At 41.8% G+C, this 23003-nt stretch overlaps 1 protein-coding gene across 1 annotated transcript; it reads left to right on the forward strand.

Moving 5' to 3' along the window:
* Nucleotides 1-2662: 2662 nt before the first annotated feature.
* On the forward strand, nucleotides 2663-11101 carry LOC125507039 (uncharacterized). The gene is made up of 16 exons (XM_048671736.2): nucleotides 2663-2981; nucleotides 3078-3127; nucleotides 3220-3280; nucleotides 3685-3777; nucleotides 3857-4009; nucleotides 4395-4526; nucleotides 4715-4839; nucleotides 5362-5404; nucleotides 7367-7450; nucleotides 7764-7805; nucleotides 7882-7952; nucleotides 8292-8345; nucleotides 8446-8551; nucleotides 8643-8711; nucleotides 9088-9231; nucleotides 10583-11101. The coding sequence occupies exons 1-16, from the start codon at nucleotides 2847-2849 to the stop codon at nucleotides 10736-10738; spliced, it is 1518 nt and encodes a 505-aa protein (XP_048527693.1). The 5' UTR covers nucleotides 2663-2846; the 3' UTR covers nucleotides 10739-11101.
* The last annotated feature ends 11902 nt before the right edge of the window (nucleotides 11102-23003 follow it).

A 23003-nucleotide genomic window follows, 5' to 3' on the forward strand; every position in this document is an offset into this window, starting at 1 on the left:
AAGACACCAAAAAATTGATGGCAGCAAATGAGAAACGAGGTTGGCCCAGCATGCTAGGAATCATTGACTGCATGCATTGGACTTGGAAAAATTGTCCGAAGGCATGGCACGGGCAGTATTGTGGCAAGTCTCGTGATGCAACAATTGCGCCAGAGGCCGTTGCATCTGAGGATTTATGGATTTGGCATTGTTTTTTGGTATGTCGGGTACTCTCAACAATATCAATGTGTTGCAACAGCCTCATTTGTTTGCTAGACTTGCTAGTGATGATGCTCCTTCTTGCAACTTCACGGTGAATGGGCATGAGTACACAAAAGGGTACTATTTTGCAGATGGTATTTACCCTTCTTGGTGTACATTGTGAAGAGCATCAAAAAGCCCAAGACTAGGAAGCATATTGAATTTGCAAAGGTACAAGAGGCTGTCCGAAAAGATATTGAAAGAGCCTTTGGGGTTTTGCAATCTAGATTTGCCATTGTTCATGGTCCTGCTCGCTTTTGGGACAAGCCGACCTAGAAGAACATCATGACATGTTGTGTGATTCTTCATAACATGACCGTCGAAGATGAGAGGGACATGAACTTGGAGCTCTTCTATAACAATGTCGGCAGCCGTGTCAAACTAGTTAGAGACCCTAACCGCATACAAGCATTCCTTCAGACATCCCGACAGATTGATGATGCAAACACCCACCATCATCTTCAGGAGGATTTCATTGAGTACCACTGGCAGAGGCATGGTCAAAGGACTTGAGCACCATTGGCAAAGGCACCCGCCAATTTTACATTCATTTCATTTAATTCATGTGTGATCGGTATCATTGTTGTAATTGGGACAATTGTTGTATTGAATTATCAGTTTACTTTGATGGTTTGAATAATTATTGTAATTTGGATTCATAATATTCTTTATGTTATTTAAATTCATATTTCTGTGTTACATTTGAGCTATGTGTCAATTTCAGAAAACGTGTTTTGCGGGCTCGCACAGCGCCTTCAGCACCAACTAGGAGTTTTGGCGCCCACGCAGCTGCGCTCTTGGGCCGGCCCAATACGGTGCGCGCGGAAAAAGGGAAAGAAAAATTACACTAGCAAATGTATCGAACCTGCGACCACATGTTTTGTGCTAGGTTGCACTAACCACTCTACCCCTTGAGCGGGTTTGAACTATTACATATTTTTCATTTTATATTCTTTCCCTTTTCCTTTACCTTTTTTCCCTTTATTTCATTTTTAGTTTTCTAGTTTTTTATTCTTCCTTATTTGATGATTTTTTTTTCATATTTGTGAACTCTCTTCAAATCGCTGAACTTTTTCATTTGTTGATGAACTTTTTTTTTCAAATTTCATAAATATTTAAAAAAATCACAAATTCAAAAAGAAGTTGATCAGATTTGGAAAAATTGAAAAAAAATCATTGATTTAGAAAAAAAGTTCATCAAATTTGATAAAAGTTCCTCGAATTTGGAAAAAAGTTCATTGAATTTGAAGAAAGTTCATCGAATCAAAAAAAAGTTCATCAAATTTGAGAAAAGTACATCATAATTGGAAAAAGTTCAATGAATCTGAGAAAAGTTCATCGAATTTGAGTAAAGTTCATCATAATTAGAAAAAGTTCATCGAATACGAAAAAAGTTCATTGATTTTGAGAAAAGTTCAACGGTTTTGAAAAAAATGTTCATCAGAAAAATGATTAATGGATCTTTAAAAACAACAACAAAAATTGAAAAAAAGTTCATCTAATTTTAAAATAAGTTCATCGATTTGATGAAAAAGTTCACGTATCTGCAAGATAGTTTATTGACCCAGGAAGAATAAAATAGAAAAAATAGAAAACAAAAAGGAAAAAGGAAAACGAAATAAAATGAAAAAAAGAAGAAGAAACGGAATGGGAAAGATAAGGGGAATGAAAGGTTCAAATTAACCACATCCGAGTAATTGGCTGGGTTGTTGCACCAGTCTGTACTGAAGAGGGAGGTTGCTGTTTCAAATCTCCGCAAGTGCTTTCTTTTTTTGCGGATTAAAAACACAGAAGAAAAAACTCCTATACGGACCGGCCCAGCGCGGGGCGCTGCAGGCGCCCGTTTTCTTTTTTTGCGGATTAAAAACACAGAAGAAATACAGAAGAAAAAACTCCTATACGGGCCGGCCCAGCGCGGGGCGCTGCAGGCGCCCGTTTGCAAAATACACATTAACGGGCGCCTGCAGCGCCAGATTCGCCGTTGCTCTCAGTCGGTAGCAGGAACGCACGAGTTACCGACGTATGGGCCTATGGCCCAACCGTCTAGCGATCTTGCATTACCATTGTCAAAACGGCCCACGCAATGCTTACAGCCTCGATTCCTCAAAAAAAAAAAAAGGATTCAACAGGAATCCGATTCCTAGCGAGTTTTTCTTTTTTGACATTCCGATTCCCAGCGAGTTTATAGTATCAGTTTTGCTAAAGCACATTTAGATGTGTCATAAGTATTGCACATCTAAGTCCTATGTCATTGATCTTGCGTTGAGATTCGTGTGGATATTTTTTCTTTTTCTTTTTTCTTTTCCTCTTTATACTTGATTCACTCACTTAGATGTGTAATAATTAAAGCACATCTAGATATGCCCTAGACACACCCAGCTTATAGTATCTCTAAGGATTAATTTGTTTCCGTTTTCCTTTCGACTATGCCGAAGATTTCCTCTCCTCATCTATATATTCGGGCCGGGCGCCGCGTCTTGTTCCACGGTTCCTCCCACCCATAGATCCAAGTTGCACACGCGCCGGGGTTCCGTTCCACTAGGGCTGGGAGCCATCTCGATCGCCGACATAAAACCTGTAGGACGTGCAGGCGCCTGGCGTGCAAGATGAGCAAGTCCTCCCTTACTCCACCCGGGGTGTCCATGGAGCTGCACGCCGGCAACCGCGAGCGCCTCGTCGCCGCGCTCAGCGCCCACCTCTCCGCCTCCGCCCGCCCTCTCCGTGGCGTCGCCTTTCTCAAGGTTCGTTTCTACGCTTGTTCCGTCGATCTCTCCCTATCGTATCCCTATTGATGTTCCTCCCTTAATCTGGTACGTCTACCCTTCTCAACTCTGAAGGGCGGCGAGGAGCAGACTCGTTACTGCAGCGACTACGTCGAGCTCTTCAGGTGAACGCGCCTGTCCCCACCTCCCTTTTGCCGTTTCCCGAATGCATAGCAGATTGAATTAATACATAATTGGTATTGTTAAATGTCTCCAGGCAGGAGAGCTACTTCGCTTATCTGTTCGGAGTGCAAGAGCCGGGGTTCTATGGTGCAGTCGTAAGTTCTCTTCTCTCTCATGGCACATCCCGCGTCCATGTACCAATTTTGTTTGCCTTCCACTTCCACGGCATGTAACGCATGCCGTATGTGCTTAATTACTGCTTATATAGATTAGAATCATCTAGCAATTTCTTGATGGGATTCTCATTGGAAATCAATGTACCAATCCGTGCAAATATGCATAACACACTTGTAATGAATTTTGCGGATAACTTCAACCAAATAAGAAGGATATCTGTAATATATGCGATTAATTTTCTTGGGCTGAACCTCCGTGTTGAGGGATAGCCCAACACTCTTCTATAACTTCTAGTGTTACCACAAGTCATCCTTTATGAGGTGAATTCATGCATGCTTATCTCATGCCATGATTCTAACTTGCCCTTTTATTGTTCATATAGGACATTGCCTCTGGACAATCAATTTTATTTGCTCCAAGGTTGTCACCTGGCCACGCTGTTTGGATGGGTGTAAACACATTACCTTACTTCAAGGTACTTAATATTCTAGAGACCAAACTGTGCATGTGCCGTTACACTCCGTTTTAAATAATATTTCATTCAATATGTACAGGATAGGTACAAGGTCGATTTTGTGTTCTATGTTGATGAGCTTGCACAGGTTCTCCAAAGTCAATTTAGTGAGCATGGAGAGACGCCCCTTCTCTTTCTCTTATATGGCAAGAATACTGACAGCGGAAATTACTCAAAGCCTGCTAGTTTTGAGGTATGTGATATATAATTAGCCACACTTGCATGAAACGAAATACATGCTTAATTTGTAGTTTTGCCAAACACCATGACTATAAAGCGCAATCATTCGTTTTAATATTGCATTACCATGTTCTTTTGAATCTCAATGCTTAGTTTTATAGTGTTGTCAGGCATTGTCACTGGAAAGCGCAATCTCTCACATTAATAAATACTCCTATTGCATTACTATATGTTCTTTTTGACCTCAACTACATCTTGAAGTAAAAATCCATACTATTTTGTGATATGGTATACATACCGAAGTATAAGGAAGTAAATTTCTTCCACACCTTTTGTCTTTTTTGTTATGTACGTATTTGGGTTACTAACTTACCATGCATTTTCTTTGTCCATGTCAGGGGATAGAGAAATTTGACACTGATTTAAGCACGCTTCATCCTCTCTTAACTGAATGTCGTGTTATAAAATCTGACATGGAGCTTGCCCTCATTCAATATGCTAATGATGTCAGCTCAGAAGCACACATTGAGGTATAAAGAGTTATCAATGCTAATAATTTTTCCACCTTCACTGGTGGTATTATTTTATAGACATCCTATTCGCAGAAATATTCACTATGTATATCTATCATTTAGGTGTTACTACTTCCAACTCACATACTTAATATTTTTTAGAGTTAAATTAAACACTTCTGATTGTTAACTTGGCATTTTACAAGGTTATGAGGCAGATAAAACCAGGCATGAAGGAGTATCAGTTAGAAAGCATCTTTGTTGGTGCATCTAGGTACAGAGGCTGTCGACATTGCTCCTACACATGTATATGTGCTACTGGAGAGAACAGGCGAGTTTACTTTACATATTAATGTCAAATGTGACGCAAGTAATAAGTAGTTACAAATATGTAGAAATTGTCACTAATTGTTTTACTAATCATTTTCGTGCAACATATATGTAGAAGTTGTCACTTGTGCTAATGTGCATATCGCAATATCAAATCACCATCCCAATGCCAATTGTATACGTAGTTTTATGCATTGTTTCTAGATGAAGCTTGGAGAAAATTTTCTTTAAATTCTCTAACACCATGAACTTCTAGTGGTATGAGAAAACATCTTAGTATGGAGTTTTAGTGTCGGAATAAACTACTCACTTTAAATAATTTCAGCAGATCTCTCTTTTCAAGTTCACTTATTTATATTCACAACACTGCCTATTTGTTTATTGAATAGGTGAATAGCTATGGAAAGTTATGTAGGAATGTTTTCTTAGTTAATTCAAAATGATAGGCCCATGCCTATTGTATATGAGTTTGTTCAAGTTGGAATATCTTGTTTGCTATATAACTCTAGTGCTTATCTTACAGTTCCATTCTTCATTATGGACATGCCGGAGCTCCAAATGACCGGGTACACTTTTCTACTCCCTCCATTCCCTTATACAAGGCCACTATCAAAAATACATTTTGCATCAATACAAGGCCACCAACAGTAACCGAGGCAAAAAATAATGATGTTTCCTCCTACTAGCAACTTTTTAATAATTACATGCATGTAGTCATAATGACACTTAGCTATTTCCTTTCCATTCATTCGTTGCATGCTTATGGCGTATTAATGATTCCGGTTAATAAGAAGAAAAGTTGACTTACAAAGCAATCATTAAATTTTATCTTGGTACCTGTAATATGAGTTTGTGGCCATGTATAAGGGAATGGAGGAAGTATGATGCTTATGTCCAATAGCTTACTTTTGGTGTTATTTTGCTTGCTCGATCTTATAAATCGCACTGGCGACCAAATTTAGATTATGTTTTCCATAGCTCAAAAATCTTAGGAGAATGATTAGTTCTCATAATACTAGCTATTTGGAAAAGGGTATGCTAGCTTTATTTTAGTTTCAGACAGTAGGGTTCACGTACCTTTTTCTTTGTTAACTGATTTTTTTAAGAAAAAATTTGTAAAGTATATAGTTGTTAAGTACCATGAGATCTTGAAATTTGTAAGTTTGAGCAATGTTCATAATTCATGCATATTGGAGAAATGCAAACAGTGATGAGATGATCATAGGTTGGTTGGTATCTCATTTAATTAAACAAATAGCCTATGAGATTCATGAACTAAATGTTGTATCATGTCTGCTACCATCATTAGCGTGTCCGAAGAAAATAATCTCCACTTGAAGCATATGTGTGTCAGCATTAGGTGATAATGTTCACAGTGAGAGTTAGACAATTTTGAACAATTTTGAATGAAACTTGTACAATTGGATTGGTGAAGGACCATAATTTAACTATCTTTAATGTTTTGTTGGACCAATTAATCAAGTAATAAAGGGAAAACTATAATACCAAACATATGAACCATAGGATAGAAATCGAATGAAGGAATAGCTATGGAGGGTCTTGAAGTATTATTGGGTGTTCATGATTTATTTAGGGGGACGTGGAAAAAATGAGTGGCTAGATAAGGGGGTGTCCTGAAGCCTATGCTCTACAACAGGTTTACATGCTTTAATATCTGTGCTAGACAACCCAACTTATGACACCAAAATTTCTCTTTTATGTTTCTTCAAAATAAAACAACATATGAACCTCAAACTTTGAAAGACACCAAAACATTCTAGCTAGAATGTGGGAAAAAACTTTCAGATTTTTTGGTCATACATAAATATACGAAATGAGATTTTTTTTATTAAAATGTACTTTTTAATATTTGTGATGCACGAAAAATTCCGAAAGCTTTTTTGCCACATTCTAGTATGAATGTTTTGTTGAGCTGCCAAGTTTGAAGTTCACATGTTGTTCCATATGGGAGAAACAAAAAAGACAAAAGTACTTGCACGAATCGCGATCCAAAAATGAGTGGTTAGATAAGGGGGTGTCCTGACGGAAAATGCCATCGGAGGCCGAGCTCCAGTGAGCTCGTTTGAGCACGAAAAATTCCAAATTTATTTTTTGAACACACATGCACATGTATACTATGTATATGCAAAATTTCACAGTATTATACGTTTACATGTGGCCTACAGGAAAAAGACAAATACACATTTTTTAATGGGCCTTTTATTTTTGTTATTGGGCCAGAAATTTGTTATTTTTGTACAGCCTACAAATCACAACATTTTTCGACAAAATTTAACACGTTCTTGCGGAATACATATAAGTTTTCATGATATTTTTTTTAGATTTTTTTGGAACTTTTAAATACGCTTTTTGATTTTTTTTCAAAATACCGAGCTCACTGGAGCTCGGCCTCCAAAAATCCGCACTCGGTGTCCTGAAGCCTATGCTCTATAACATGTTTACCTTATTTAGGGGAGGAGTACGCAGTTTCCCCTTTTCTCATACTTACTTATCTACTACATTTTCAGACGTTGAATGATGGAGACATGGCTCTAATGGACATGGGAGCTGAATACAATTTCTATGGTTCTGACATCACATGTTCATACCCTGTAAGTCGTTTGGAATATTCATACCGCTATTTTGATACTCTTTTCCAATATCAATATCAGCTTTTGTAATTTATTGTTAAAAGTGTTATTTACACCGTACCCTCGGGTTCTTTATTTTTCAGTTCAGTCCAATGATATGTTAGGATTATTTTTTATTCAACAAGGACTGACATCGAGTCATAGCTGATGTAATTATTGCATCTGGACTGGAACTAATAACCTCGATATAAACTGTCGCAGTCTTCTGTTTATCACATCTTAATATAGTGTTTGTCTTGTAATGCTATATCTGAATGAGTTTATGTCTTTTTAGATAAATGGAAAATTCAACAGAAACCAGACAGTGATATACAATGTAAGTACCTGGTGGTTAACATATCCATTTAGCTTTTTTAATTCTTTATTGATACAAGACTGACTGTGTTTTACAGGCTGTCCTTAAGGCTCATAATGATGTGATATCACATATGCAGCCTGGAGTAAAATGGATCGATATGCACAAGTAAGAATTATCTGTCCTCACTTATAGAACCATGCAATTTTTAATCATCCCTGATGTTTTTTTTCTGTTGTCAAATGTGGTTTATGAGAAATGATTGTGCTTTAATGTAGTACAATTTACAATCTGCATACAATCATTAAGTGTGCTTGGTCTAAAGATTATTTATTATTGTATCTGAGTGGTCAAATTGGGTTCGAGAGAAATACTTGGAAGTAATTTTTCAGCTCTTTTAGCCTAATGTGTCAATCTGTTTAACTATAACCAAATCACACTTGTGTCTCCCTCTGATTGTCTATCATTGTCTTTAATTGTTTAAGCATCATTTGAACTTTTTTGCAGGCTGGCAGAGCAGACAATACTCGAGTCCCTAAAGAAAGAAAATATTATTCATGGGTGCGTGTGGGATCTAATTATTTGTCCTTATTGAACTTATATATGATAATATGTCAAGCTTGTTGTTGATTTATCTGTTTCCCATAATCATTTATTTCAGTGATATTGCTGCAATGATGAACCGAAGGTTGGGTGCTGTTTTCATGCCTCATGGTCTTGGGCATTTACTTGGAATTGACACCCATGATCCCGGAGGCTACCCCGAGGTTAGATTCCGACTTTATCATGCATTCATTTTAATCATTTCATATACTTACCTCCTTTCAACTTAGACTAATGCTTGTTTCTCGACCTTAGGGCTTAGAGAGGCCAAAGGAGCCAGGATTGAGATCCTTGCGGACCATCAGAGAACTTAAAGAAGGCATGGTAAGTAATTACCTTTTATGATAAATTTATTCAAATTTAGTAGCACGCAGTGCTCTTTCATTTTATGCACACTTGTTTGAGAAGTTACTGGGATGCCATGTTACTCGGTAATTCATGAACTCTTGTGTTAATATATTATCTTTTCCACAGACTACATCATGATGTATAGGTAAATTGTTGGTGCTTAGTTTTGTGTGTTTCCCTGTCTATGGAATTCTCACTTTGGAAAGTATTCCCTTTTCTGTCCTTGTCGATTATTAATAGGCAAACTACTTTTTGAAAACATTGTGCATAAACGCCCTGAGAACCTTTCCGCTTGTAGTCTTTCTACTTGTCTTATAACAAAACATTTGAGCTCCTGTGGTATGTATTGCAGGTTATTACGGTCGAGCCCGGCTGTTATTTCATCGACACTTTACTGAGGCATGCCAGGGATGACCCAATTTCCTCAAAGTTTTTCAACTGGGAGAAGATAGAAATTTACAAAAGCTCTGGTGGTGTTCGGGTTGAAAGTAATATGGTATGTGTTGGTTGCGCTTTTCTGATACATGACAATACAACCCAAGAAATGCATTACACCATAATGATTTCTTTACTGTTGGTGCACTCCTACTTATAATGGCTAACTTATAGTACGTAGAAAATAAATCAAATACATTATATTATATCTGTTTCAAGTTGTTTGGCAGAATCGCCTCTCTTTGTTTTCCTTATTATTTTTAATCTTTTTTAGCTGTGTGTATTCTCGAAGTCTCGACTTGGTCTTGATATTGTGTCGTTGCAGAGGCAGGGTGTAATTGGTGATCTTGATATTGATATATTACCCTTTGTCGAAAAAATTAGTTATGTTAATATTAACTATCGAAAGACGTAGGCTGTGAGAAACACAAGATGGATGAAATATGCATTGATAGACCTTGGGAGTCGAACATCAGTCAGGGGAAGTGTGAATCTTGAATAATCTTTGTCCTGGACTTTCTTTTGGTATAGAAAGGGGAGTTCTGTTGAGTGCTCCCCATTAGAAAACCAAGGCAGTGAGGCTCTTTGGGCATGGCGTTAACTACTTCCTCAGGTTCCATGATACTACCTCTGTCCCATGTAGTGCCAAAAACGTTCTTATATTATGGGACGGAGGGAGTAGTTGTTTTTCTCAACACAATCTCTAAAATAACTTTGACCACTATGTTCTATTGTAATTTGATGCTAAAAACCACAAAAAAGTATCCAGTTTGGAACATCGGAAGTACATTTTGATACAAATTTACGTGTGAATTGTAGATATCGTGTCAATGTATTCTTCAATAGACTGGTAGCAATTTTTTTGAAAGTTTGACTTCCCATATGCCCAAAATAACAACTTTTAGGGAAACAGAGGGATTAGTTTTACAATGAGTAATAGCTTCATGTCCACAACCGTACTCACTGTAACGATTAGTGTGAATAGGAACTTAAGAATTTGCTTAGAGCCACATAGCATGTATTACTTGATCCTAATACATCTACGTAACTATATGGGACATTGTGGCTAGTACCATTACCATATACCCATATATTCCGAAATTTGCAGAACTCTTCAAATTGTAAGTTGGCCGGTTTTTCTTGGAAGTTGATCATGAGCCAGGGTTACCCTGGCTATTGCAAGTTTCCATCAACTTTACATCTTCGTTTTTGTTCTTAGTGAACCTCATGGAGCTTGATAAGCATATTTTGTTGAGTACCAAAAACTTCTAATCTAATGCAGATTTTCTCTTTCTCAAGTAGTACAAGTTATAGGAGCCAAGCTCAACATTCGCTTCTGTAGCATCCATATTGCATTTACCTTTACCATTTGTTGTTCATTTCCACACTAATAATGCAGTATATCATTGCAGTATGTGACGGCACAAGGATGCAAGAACCTGACTAACTGCCCCCGAGAGATCAGGGAAATTGAAGCGGTAATGGCTGGCGCGCCTTGGCATTCACGTGACACCCTTTCCAGTACAGAGAATGCCTCCCCAAAGCACTTCAATTTGCCATGCCCTTGAGAGAAAAAAAAAACATAAAGTAGTAATTTTCTGAAATATAGGATACCTTGATAAATAGCAAGCCTCTCACAAGCTGTTGATTTGGTTTGAGTATGATTATAAGTGGCATCTCATATGTCCACTTATAGACCCAGTGATGTCAGTCACTTGTAGGGTCTCCACTCCACTATGTGAACTAAAAGGTTCAAGGTCCTTGCAGTTAGTTCAACCATCTCTGTTCTGAACCAGCAACTGTATTGACAAAAATTAAGTGAATGATCATGCAACAATTTTTTTTGTATCATCATAAGTATAAGCCCGTCTAGTTAATTATTCCTGCAAAAAAGAAAGTTCTTATGCAGGGTTTGTTGCACAAAGTTTATAACTTATGAATCTTGATGGATTTTTTTACGTGAACAATTCTCAAGTTTCTACATGTTTGTTTAGTGACTTTTTCCTCATATAAGTCTCATATATTCGACCTTTTGAGAGAATTTTGCACAAGTGCCCTATCTTAAATGTTTTTGGCCCCACTCCGATGGGCTACCATCTGTTTTTGTTGATTAGATTAGAAGTTGTCTTATCCGCCCACAACCGAGTGGGAGTTACCAATCTCGTCACCCTCGCCTTCCCTGTCACCGATGTCCTCAGTGTCCTTTGCCGTCGTGCTACCGCAGTCATCTCTCCCTAATAATAAACCACACATTGCTTATGGTTGTTCTTTATGCCTTTTTACAAAACAGCCCCTATAGTTTTGGATATTTAACCCGCAATGCATAAATCAACCTGAACCAGTACATGGTACATAAAAGAAGAAAAGTACTCGTCTAAAATAAACCCTCACCTCAAAATCCAAGTTTGTACCTTGTACTTATGATCCCGGTCTGATCCCGACCCTGAACCATCGGGAAACATTGCATCCCACCCAGGATCAGAATCTAGTCTCACTTACATCCTGACCCCACGTGTCAATCCATCCACTATTCCCAGTGCCTCTCTCTCTCTCTCTCCTGAAATCAGCCGTGTCTGTGCCGCGTTGCCGTACGCGTTGTGCGCCGTCGTGCACGGCTGCAGTCCACGCCAGGACCCAGGCCGCGCGCCAGTAGTACGCCCCATGCCGAGGAGTCTGCGCCTCTGCGGTCTCATCATGAGTGGAGGAGAGAAGATGATGAAATGGTGGCCGCACATCGGTGCTCCCCTGGCCGTGCTGTTCATGGGGTAGCACCTCATCGAGTAGCTTGACGTGGTGTGTGCGTGCTGTTGGAATTTTGCTAGTAGGCCTTTGGCCCAAAGCCCAACTAAAATTCTGAAATTCTCTTGGCCCATTCATGCACACATGTGAGTGGAGTGAGTGAGGCTAAAGTTTAATCCCACCCCGGAAGTTGAGAGAGAGTTGCACCTCTTTATAAGGTGAGCTCTTCTACCACTTGTATGAGCATGAGAAGAGGAGACCTACACGCGCTCCTCCTCCTCGCTCGCCACGCCACGCCACGCCACGCCTCGCCTCGCCTCGCCTCGCCTCGCCTCGTCATGACGCGCCGCGAGTTGCGGGATCGAGCCGAGGACAGAGCTATGCACGTTGTCTATATTTTTGCTGCATGGGAAAATTAATGAGTCATTAATTAATAATTAACGAACGCGTTAATTACTGAGGTGGCGCACGAGAGCAGTCTACTGGTTTCAGACCATGGGCTGCTATGATGCCATCAAGGGCAAGCCTGAGGGCGATCTTAATCCAGCACAGCTGAAAGCTTTTGAGAAGATCGATACCCTCTTTAAAGGCGCTCTTCTGAGTGTTCTTGATGACTCCATTGTGGATTCGTATATGTCGTTTGACAACGGCAAGGACATGTGGGCTGCGCTCGAGGCCAAGTTTGGTGCCTCGGACACCGGCAGCGAGTTGTACGTCATGAAGCAATTCTATGACTACAAGATGACTGATGAGCGCCCTGTTGTACAGCAGGCTCATGAGATACAGTCGCTCGCAAAAGAACTTGAGTACTTCAAGTGTGTGTTGCCGGACAAATTTGTTGCCGGAGGCATCATTGCCAAGCTTCCACCTTCGTGGAACAATTTTGCTACTTCCCTGAAACACAAGAGACAGGAGTTTTCCATTGCGGATCTCATTGGTACTCTTGATGTTGAAGAGAAGGCGAGAGCAAAGGACACACGTGCTTGAGTTGCTGAGGGAGGTTCTAGTGCCCATATGGTACAGAAGAAGAACTCCCAGCCCAACAAGTTCAAAAACAATAAGAAGAAAACTCAGGGCAAAGGCAAGTTTGATACAAAGAACAAGCCATCACATTCTACCAACTTCAAGAAGAATTCTCATAAGAAGGGAAAGGGACTTTGCCATGTCTGCGATGATCCTAATCACTGGGCTTCGAAGTGTCCTAACCGCTTTGAGGAGCGCGAACATGAGAAGAGCGGCAAGTCCGCTAATGTTGTCATCGGTGATACTGATATGAAGGAATCAGGGTACGGTATTTTTCCTACCATCCTTTCAGTATTTCAATCCCCTGATTGGTTAATTGACACCGGTGCCAATGTACATGTTTGTGCTGACACCTCCATGTTTTCTTCTTACCAGGCAACAGGGACTTCACCTGTGCTGATGGGGAACGGGTCACATGCCATCGTTCGAGGTGTTGGTACGGTCGATCTGAAGTTTATTCGGGGAAGACTGTGCGTCTGAAGAACGTTCATCATGTGCCGTCCATCAATAAAAATCTCATTAGCGGTTCCCGTTTATGTCGATATGGTTTTAAGTTGGTTTTCGAATCCAATAAAGTTGTAATTTCTAAGTGTGGACAATTTGTTGGAAAAGGCTATGAGTGCGGAGGCTTGTTCCGCCTATCTTTGTCAGATATTTGCATTAAAGTTATTAATAATGTTTGCCACAATAATGAGTCTGATATTTGGCATTCACGACTCTGTCATATTAACTTTGGTTGCATGACGCGGTTAGCCAATATGAATTTAATTCCGAAAATCTCTATTGTCAAAGGCTCCAAGTGCCAAGTATGTGTGCAAGCTAAGCAACCTCGCAAGTCCCATAAGACTGCAGAGGCAAGAGACTTGGCGCCACTACAGCTTATACATTCTGATCTTTGTGAGATGAATGGCGTGTTGACAAAAGGTGGAAAGAGATACTTCATGACGTTGATTGATGACTCCACTAGATATTGTTATGTGTATCTTCTGAAATCAAAAGATGAGGCTTTGACTTTCTTTAAAAACTATAAAGCTGAGGCAGATAACCAACTTGATCGAAAAATTAAACGGCTTAGGTCCGATCGTGGTGGAGAGTATTTTTCCAATGAATTTGATCTGTTTTGTGCAGAACATGGTATAATCCATGAGAGGACACCTCCCTACTCACCCCAGTCAAATGGGGTAGCCGAAAGAAAGAACCGAACTCTAACTGATATGGTTAACACCATGTTAGACACTTTAGGTCTATCCAAGGAATGGTGGGGGGAGGCGTTAATGACTGCGTGTCATGTCCTAAACCGATTTCCCACAAAGCATAAGACCATGACTTCATTTGAGGAATGGGAAAGGAAAAGGTTGAAACTCTCTTACCTACGTACTTGGGGTTGTTTGGCGAAAGTCAATATACTAATTCCAAAGAAGCGCAAGCTTGGACCAAAAACCATGGATTGTGTTCTTCTAGGCTATGCTTTTCATAGCATCGACTATAGATTTTTGATAATAAAATCTGAGGTATCCGACATGCATGTTGGTACGATTATGGAATCAAATGATGCAACTTTCTTTGAGGACATATTTCCTATGAAGGATATGTCGAGTTCATCGAATCAGGAGATACCTACTCCATCTAGTGAGGAATTCACTGTAATTCCTGAACCCACCATTGCGATGGAACATGTTGAGAATCTTGTTGAGGGTAACAATGGAACTCCTATGAGGAGTAAGAGACAGAGGACTGCAAAGTCTTTTGGTGATGATTTCATTGTGTACCTCGTGGATGACACACCCAGGACTATTTCAAAAGCCTATGCATCTCCTGATGCTGACTACTGGAAGGAAGCTGTACGTAGCGAGATGGATTCCATCTTAGCTAACTGTACCTGGGAGATCACTGACCGTCCTTATGGGTGCAAACCTGTAGGATGTAAGTGGGTGTTCAAGAAGAAGCTTAGACCTGATGGTACGATTGAAAAGTACAAGGCACGGCTTGTGGCCAAGGGTTATACCCAGAAAGAAGGTGAAGACTTCTTTGATACTTACTCACCCGTGGCTAGACTGACCACAATTCGGGTGCTACTATCACTGGCTGCCTCACATGGTCTTCTCGTTCATCAAATGGACGTTAAGATGGCTTTCCTCAATGGAGAGTTGAAGGAGGAAATTTACATGGATCAGCCAGATGGTTTTGTAGTATCTGGTCAAGAAGGAAAGGTGTGCAAGTTATTAAAGTCTTTATATGGCCTTAAACAAGCTCCTAAGGAGTGGCATGAGAAGTTCGAAAGAACATTAACTGCTGTCGGCTTTGTAGTAAACGATGGTGACAAGTGCGTATACTATCGCCATGGTGGGGGCGAAGGAGTTATTCTTTGTCTGTATGTCGACGACATATTGATCTTTGGAACCAAACTTGATTTAATCAAGGAGGTTAAGTATTTCTTATCTCGCTGTTTTGAGATGAAGGATCTAGGAGTAGCTGATGTTATCTTAAACATCAAGCTGTTGAGAGATGAGAATGGTGGGATCACACTGCTTCAGTCTCATTATGTGGAAAAGGTCTTGAGTCGTTTTGGGTATAGCGACTGCACGCCTTCTCCAACTCCATATGATGCTAGTGTGTTGCTTCGAAAGAATCGACGGATTGCTAGAGATCAGCTGAGGTATTCTCAGATTATTGGCTCGCTTATGTATTTGGCGAGTGCCACGAGGCCTGACATCTCTTTTGCTGTGAGCAAGCTGAGTTGGTTTGTGTCAAAACTGGGAGATGATCATTGGCATGCGCTTGAGAGAGTTGTGCGCTATTTAAAAGGCACCGCGAGCTATGGGATTCACTACACCGGGTATCCAAGGGTACTGGAGGGTTATAGTGACTCAAACTGGATATCTGATGCTGATGAGATTAAGGCCACAAGTGGTTATGTTTTTACACTTGGTGGTGGCGCTGTTTCCTGAAAGTCTTGCAAGCAGACCATCTTAACGAGGTCAACTATGGAAGCAGAACTCACAGCATTAGACACTGCCACTGTTGAAGCAGAGTGGCTTCGTGAACTCTTGATGGACTTACCTATGGTTGAAAAACCAATACCCCCTATCCTGATGAACTGTGATAATCAAATTGTGATCGTCAAGATAAACAGTTCTAAGGACAATATGAAGTCCTCAAGGCATGTGAAGAGGAGACTAAAATCTGTCAGAAAATTGAGGAACTCCGGAGTTATTACGTTGGATTATATCCAAACGTCGAAAAATTTGGCAGATCCCTTCACAAAGGGTCTATCACGTAATGTGATAGATGCATCGATGGAGATGGGTTTGAGACCCACCGCATGAGTTGTCCATAGTGGTAAACCACTCTATGTGATCGGAGATCCCGTGAAGTAGAAGTGGGAGACAAGCTGTTGGTCAGCTGGGAGGAGAGTATCCCTATATTAATTATCCCACTCCGTGAAGATGCAATACTCTCCTGATCTGCATGGCAGGTTGATACTTATGTTAATGTGTTCCAAGTGGCTTATTCGGGTAAGCAGAGATGTTGTCCTACAGAATATCTTCTGAGGAACACACCTATATGAATTTGACTGTTAACATCGCAGTCTGTGAGAATTGGGTGTTCTCTAATAAATTCATGAAAGGCCCTGGAGTATGACGTATATGATCCACCCGCGGGGAAGCCTTGCGGCAGCCTAGTATCAGTCAAGAATTTGTGTGAAACTAGTTTCACAAAAAACTTGTAGTTCAAGGCATAGTCCACTATTCAAGTTGTGATCTAGTGTAGCATAAATTTCTAAGTGGAAGTTCAACTTCACAGTCTTCACTAAGCACCGATATATAAAACAATGTTTTGGAACTAAATGATGAGATGTGCCAATGAGACTTTATGGGGGATTGTTGGAATTTTGCCAGTAGGCCTTTGGCCCAAAGCCCAACTCATGCACACATGTGAGTGGAGTGAGTGAGGCTAAAGTTTAGTCCCACCCCGGAAGTTGAGAGAGAGTTGCACCTCTTTATAAGGTGAGCTCTTCTACCACTTGTATGAGCATGAGAAGAGGAGACCTACACGCGCGCTCCTCCTCCTCGCTCGCCACGCCACGCCTCGCCTCGCCTCGTCACGACGCGCCGCGCCGCGTCGCGGGATTGAGCCGAGCCGAGGACAGAGCTATGCACGTTGTCTATATTTTTGCTACATGGAAAAATTAATGAGTCATTAATTAATAATTAACGGACGCGTTAATTACTGAACTGTTTCTGATTCTTTTGGATCGTGACGACTCGGACGTGGGGTTTACTCCCACGACCTATCCGGCCCGCACTATATAGTCAGGCAGACGTCTACCCTAGCCGCCGCCGCTTCGTATGGTTTCTCACCATCGTTCCAGATGATTGCGCCGCCAAGCAAGTCTTCTCCATCCCCCCTTTCGGCGTGCACCGCGAGAAGGGACAGCAGGCCTCCGGAACCCCGCCTCTCGTGATCTTGTACGGGAGAGGGGCGATCAGGTTTTTGGGGAGCGCACTCGCGCGACTGCTGGCAGCGACGACTTCGCGAACGACGACTTCTTCCCCGACCTCGGCAACCTCGTCCTCGACGACATGGGCGACAACGTCAACACCGGCAGTGCTGCACCCGCTGCAGCATATGTGATTCTATCCTTCCTGTTCGAGATCGTGGTAGAATTCATGCTTCTAGTATGTGCCCTAGATATGATATGTTCATCTGCTATGCTAGTTCGCATGATTACTTTAATCTCTGCTGCTGTGGTCATGATTTATCTTCTGTTTATTCGGATTAAATCTCGTAGTAATTTGCTCATATTTCCAACACGTGCGTGTGACCACGGCTCTCCGGGCCGCCGCCATGAACGAGCATGGAGCGCAGGCGAACAATGCAGGTATTGCCAGTGCGAGGAATGGAATTCACCGCAGCGTGCGCATGCTGGTCTTGTCGGTACAGCCCGGACGGCGTCGGTCGCCACAGTGACTAGTACGGTGAGACAGAAATAATACACGAGCCAAGCACCTTCCGAGGTAATCATGCACAAGTATACAGCAGAACACATACGCACGTACAACACAGCAAGTTGCTTGACCAATTCTGGCCGCCGGCTAGACGCGTATATGTACGCATGCACAGGAGTGCTTCTGATCCATTCCCAGCGCGAAGATTAATATGACGCATGGGTCCACTTAATCGGTGAGAGTTGAAAATTATCCCAGCGGGATTGTATTTTTCCAGATGTATCAAATTGGTCTAAACTAATTGAGAGGGTTGGGATCAGACCGGGATCATGACTATACGGTACAAACTTCAGAGATTTTAAGGTGAAGGTTCCATTTCGACGAGTTCTACAACCTCAAAGTTTAAAATAGACTTCACTCAAAAAGTAACCCAGCCACCCGCACGCCCCTGCCCTCTCAATCCCCATCTTCACGTCCAGCGCGCCACCTCCTGCAATGCCCGGCCCGCCTCACCGCGCGCCGAGGGCCTATTGGAAATATGAGTAATTTATCAAATAATTTTATTAACGGAAATACTAGATAACGCATGACTAATATAGCAAAGATAAAGTAAGTCATGCAAACTGATAGAGAGAAGGTAAATAGCATCTGCATATATGAACTAGAATGAAACACATCTAGAACAGACACTGGAGCAAGAAATTGTGATAGAATCTCTAACATAAAGAGTATGAGAACGTACGGAACGAGATCAAAAGAACCGGGAACGGGAGCAGAAGCACCGGTCTTGGGGTCGGTGTCCTCGCTAGCCATGTCGTCGACGAGGTTGTCGACGTCGGGGAAGAAGTCGTCGTCGGGGAAGTAGTCGTAGGAGTCCGGGGCGTCCATGACGAAGAAGTCAGTAGTCGCGCCGAGCGCTCCTCAAAAACCTTATCACCCTTCTCCCGTACAGGACTCAAAGAGGTGGAGTTTCAGAGGCCTACTGTCCCGACCTGCGGTGCACGCCGCAAGCCGGGATGGGGAAGATCGTAGCAGCAGCGAAGTGGTCAGGAACTTTGTGGCGAGAGGAAGAGGATCTTCTGGTGCGTCTCTCTGAGAGGAGTGACCTCCCTTTTATAGGCGCAACTGAAGGATGCGAGAGGCTGTGCCGGGAGGTGAAGGGAACGAGAGAGATGAAACGAACAAGCAGCAGCCAAAGGGTGCAGCGTTCGTATTCAGTATCCACTACAGCAAAACTTTCCAGCTCCCGAGTGACCTTTCGTATACCCGTAGTGCGTGGCAAAAATTTAGACATCGGCACGGCTCATTCCCGCAACCCACGGTGCGTCGTAACGAGGCGGGTGGCGGAGGAGGAGCGCGCGTGGATGTCCCTCTTGTTCTCATACTCATACAAGTGGGGAAAGAACCTCCCTTATAAAGAGGTCCAACTCCCTCTAAATTAGCAATGTGGGACTAAACCTTAATTCCACCTCTTGCCTTGCACGAATGGGTTGCGTGGGCCTCTAGGATTTATTAGGAATTTTTGAAACTGCTATTGGGCTTGGCCTAAAATAGACAAAATTCCTGCAATCCCCCACCAGATCCCAGAGGTACACAAAATTTGCCTTTGGTTCCAAAACACTGTTTTATATACCGGTACTGCAGTGGAGACTATTAAGTTGAACTTCCACCTAGAACTCTATGCTACACTAGTAAGCAACTTGAACAGTGGACTGGGCCTTGAACTGCAAGTTTTCTACGAATCTAGTTTCACACAAAGCCTTGACCGATACTGGCCTACCGTGGATCTTCCCCGCGGGTGGAGCTTATGCGCCATACTCCGAGACCTTTCATGAGTTTACTGGAGAGAACTCTACTCTCATAGATTGCGACGTTTAACAATCAGACTCATATTGTGTGTTCTTTAAAAGATATTCTGCAGGACAACATCTCTACTTCAATGAGCCACTTAGAACACATTAAGATATACATCAATCTGTCATGCAGATTTAGGAGAGTATTGCATCTTCATGGAATGGTATTGTTAACAATAAGGATACTCTCCTCTTAGTTGACCAATAGTCTGTCTTCCACATCTAATTCACGGGATCTCAGATCACAAAGAATAGGTTACCATTGTGAACAACTCATATTGTGGGTCTCATACCCATCTCCCTCGATGCATTATCTATCACATTACGTGATAGACCCTTAGTAAAAGGATCTGCCATATTTTTAGACATTTGGATATAATCCAATGCAATAACTCCGGAGTTTCTCATTTTTTTGACAGATTTTAACCTTCTCTGAACGTGTCTTGATGACTTCATGTTATCCTTTGAAATGTTCACTTTCGTGATCACAGTTTGATTGCCGCGGTTCATAAGGATACCTGGTACAGGTTTCTCAACAATCAGCAAGTCATTCAAAAGCCGACGAAGTCAATCTGCTTCAACCGTAATTGTATCTAGTGCTGTGAGTTCTGCTTCCATTGTTGTTCTTGTTAAGAGGGTCTGCTTGCAAGACTTCCAAGAAACAGTGCCACCTCCATGAGTGAATACATATCCACTCGTGGCCTTTATCTCATCAGTATCAGAGATCCAATTTGAGTCACTATACCCTTCAAGCACCTTTGGTGCCCAGTGTAGTGAATTCCATAATTCGCAATGCCTTTCAAATAATGCAAAACTCTCTCTAGAGCTTTCCAATGCATATCTCCTAGTTTTGAGACAAACCGGCTCAGTTTGCTAACAGCAAAAGAGATGTCAGGTCTTTTAGCACTAGTTAAATACATAAGCGAGCCACTGATCTAAGAATATTTCAATTGGTCTCTAGCAATTTTCGATTCTTTCAAAACAACACACTAACATCATATGGTGTTGAAGAGGGCTTGCAGTCACTGTAGCCAAAGCGACTTAAGATCTTTTTCACATAGTGAGATTGAAGCAATGTAATCCCACCATCATCATCTCTCGACAATTTGATGTTCAGAATGACATCAGCCACTCCTAAATCATTCATCTTAAAGCAACGAGATAGGAAATCCTTGACCTTCTTAATAACCTTCAGATTTGTTCCGAAAATTAGTATGTCATCAACATACAAGCAAAGGATAACTCCCTCGCCCCCACCATGGCAATAGTACACACATTTATCAGCTTCGTTTACAACAAAGCCTGCGGCTGTTAAAGTTCTTTCAAACTTCGCATGCCACTGCTTGGGTGCTTTCTTAAGTCCATATAAAGACTTCAGAAACTTGCACACTTTTACTTCCTGACCATCTACTACAAACCCATCTGGTTGTTCCATATAAATTTCCTCTTCTAACTCTCCATTTAGGAAAGCAGTCTTAACATCCATTTGATGAACGAGAAGACCATGTGAGGCAGCAAGTGAAAGTAGTACTCGAATAGTGGTCAGTCGAGCCACGTGTGAGTAAGTATCAAAGAAGTCTTCACCTTCCTTTGGGTTATAACCCTTAGCCACGAGTCGAGCCTTGTACTTCTCAATAGTACCATCAGGCCTAAGCTTCTTCTTAAATACCCATTTGCATCCTATAGGTTTGTGAAGGAAATATGCCCTAGAGGAAATAATAAAGTTATTATTTATTTCCTTATAATCATGATAAATGTTTGTTATTCATGCTAGAATTGTATTAACCGGAAACATAATACATGTGTGAATACATAGACAAACAAAGTGTCACTAGTATGCCTCTACTTGACTAGCTCGTTAATCAAAGATGGTTATGTTTCCTAACCATGAACAATGAGTTGTTATTTGATTAACGAGGTCACATCATTAGTTGAATGATCTAATTGACATGACCCATTCCATTAGTTTAGCACCCGATCGTTTAGTATGTTGCTATTGCTTTCTTCATGACTTATACATGTTCCTATAACTATGAGATTATGCAACTCCCGTTTACCGGAGGAACACTTTGGGTACTACCAAACGTCACAACATAACTGGGTGATTATAAAGGAGTACTACAGGTGTCTCCAATGGTACATGTTGGGTTGGCGTATTTCGAGATTAGGTTTTGTCACTCCGATTGTCGGAGAGGTATCTCTGGGGCCCTCTTGGTAATACACATCACATAAGCCTTGCAAGCATTGTAACTAAGATGTTAGTTGTGAGATGATGTATTACGGAACGAGTAAAGAGACTTGCCGGTAACGAGATTGAACTAGGTATTGGATACCGACGATCGAATCTCGGGCAAGTAACATACCGATGACAAAGGGAACAACGTATGTTGTTATGCGGTTTGACCGATAAAGATCTTCGTAGAATATGTAGGAGCCAATATGGGCATCCAGGTCCCGCTATTGGTTATTGACCGGAGACGTGTCTCGGTCATGTCTACATTGTTCTCGAACCCGTAGGGTCCGCACGCTTAAGGTTACGATGACAGTTATATTATGAGTTTATGCATTTTGATATACCGAAGGTTGTTCGGAGTCCCGGATGTGATCACGGACATGACGAGGAGTCTCGAAATGGTCGAGACGTAAAGATTGATATATTGGAAGCCTATGTTTGGATATCGGAAGTGTTCCGGGTGAAATCGGGATTTTACCGGAGTACCGGGAGGTTACCGGAACCCCCCGGGAGCCATATGGGCCTTAGTGGGCCTTAGTGGAAAGGTAAAAGGGCTGCCCATAAGGGCTGCGCGCCTACTCCCCTCCCCTAGTCCTATTAGGACTAGGAGAGGTGGCCGGCCACCCCTCTCCCTCTTTCCCCCTTGGGAATCCTAGTTGGAATAGGATTGGGGGGGAGTCCTACTCCCGGAAGGAGTAGGACTCCTCCTGCGCCCTCCTCCTAGGCCGGCGCCCCCCTCCCCCTTGGCTCCTTTATATACTGAGGCAGAGGCACCCCAGAAACACACAAGTTGATCCACGTGATCTATTCCTTAGCCGTGTGCGGTGCCCCCTGCCACCATATTCCTCGATAATACTGTAGCGGAGTTTAGGCGAAGCCCTGCTACTGTAGTTCATCAAGATCGTCACCACGCCGTCGTGCTGACGGAACTCTTCCCCGATACTTTGCTGGATCGGAGTCCGGGGATCGTCATCGAGCTGAACGTGTGCTCGAACTCGGAGGTGTCGTAGTTTCGGTGCTTGATCGGTTGGATCGT

The sequence above is a fragment of the Triticum urartu genome, chromosome 5A (genome assembly GCF_056163025.1).
Source record: "Triticum urartu cultivar PI428250 chromosome 5A, HENAU_Tu73, whole genome shotgun sequence".
Classification (NCBI taxonomy): Eukaryota; Viridiplantae; Streptophyta; class Magnoliopsida; order Poales; family Poaceae; genus Triticum; species Triticum urartu.

Coding starts and splice junctions, on each gene's coding strand:
- LOC125507039 (XM_048671736.2), top strand. CDS start 2,847: ATGAGCAAGTCCTCCCTTACTCCACCCGGGGTGTCCATGGAGCTGCAC. Junction 2,982..3,077: donor GTGGCGTCGCCTTTCTCAAG/GTTCGTTTCTAC, acceptor TCAACTCTGAAG/GGCGGCGAGGAGCAGACTCG. Junction 3,778..3,856: donor ACACATTACCTTACTTCAAG/GTACTTAATATT, acceptor CAATATGTACAG/GATAGGTACAAGGTCGATTT.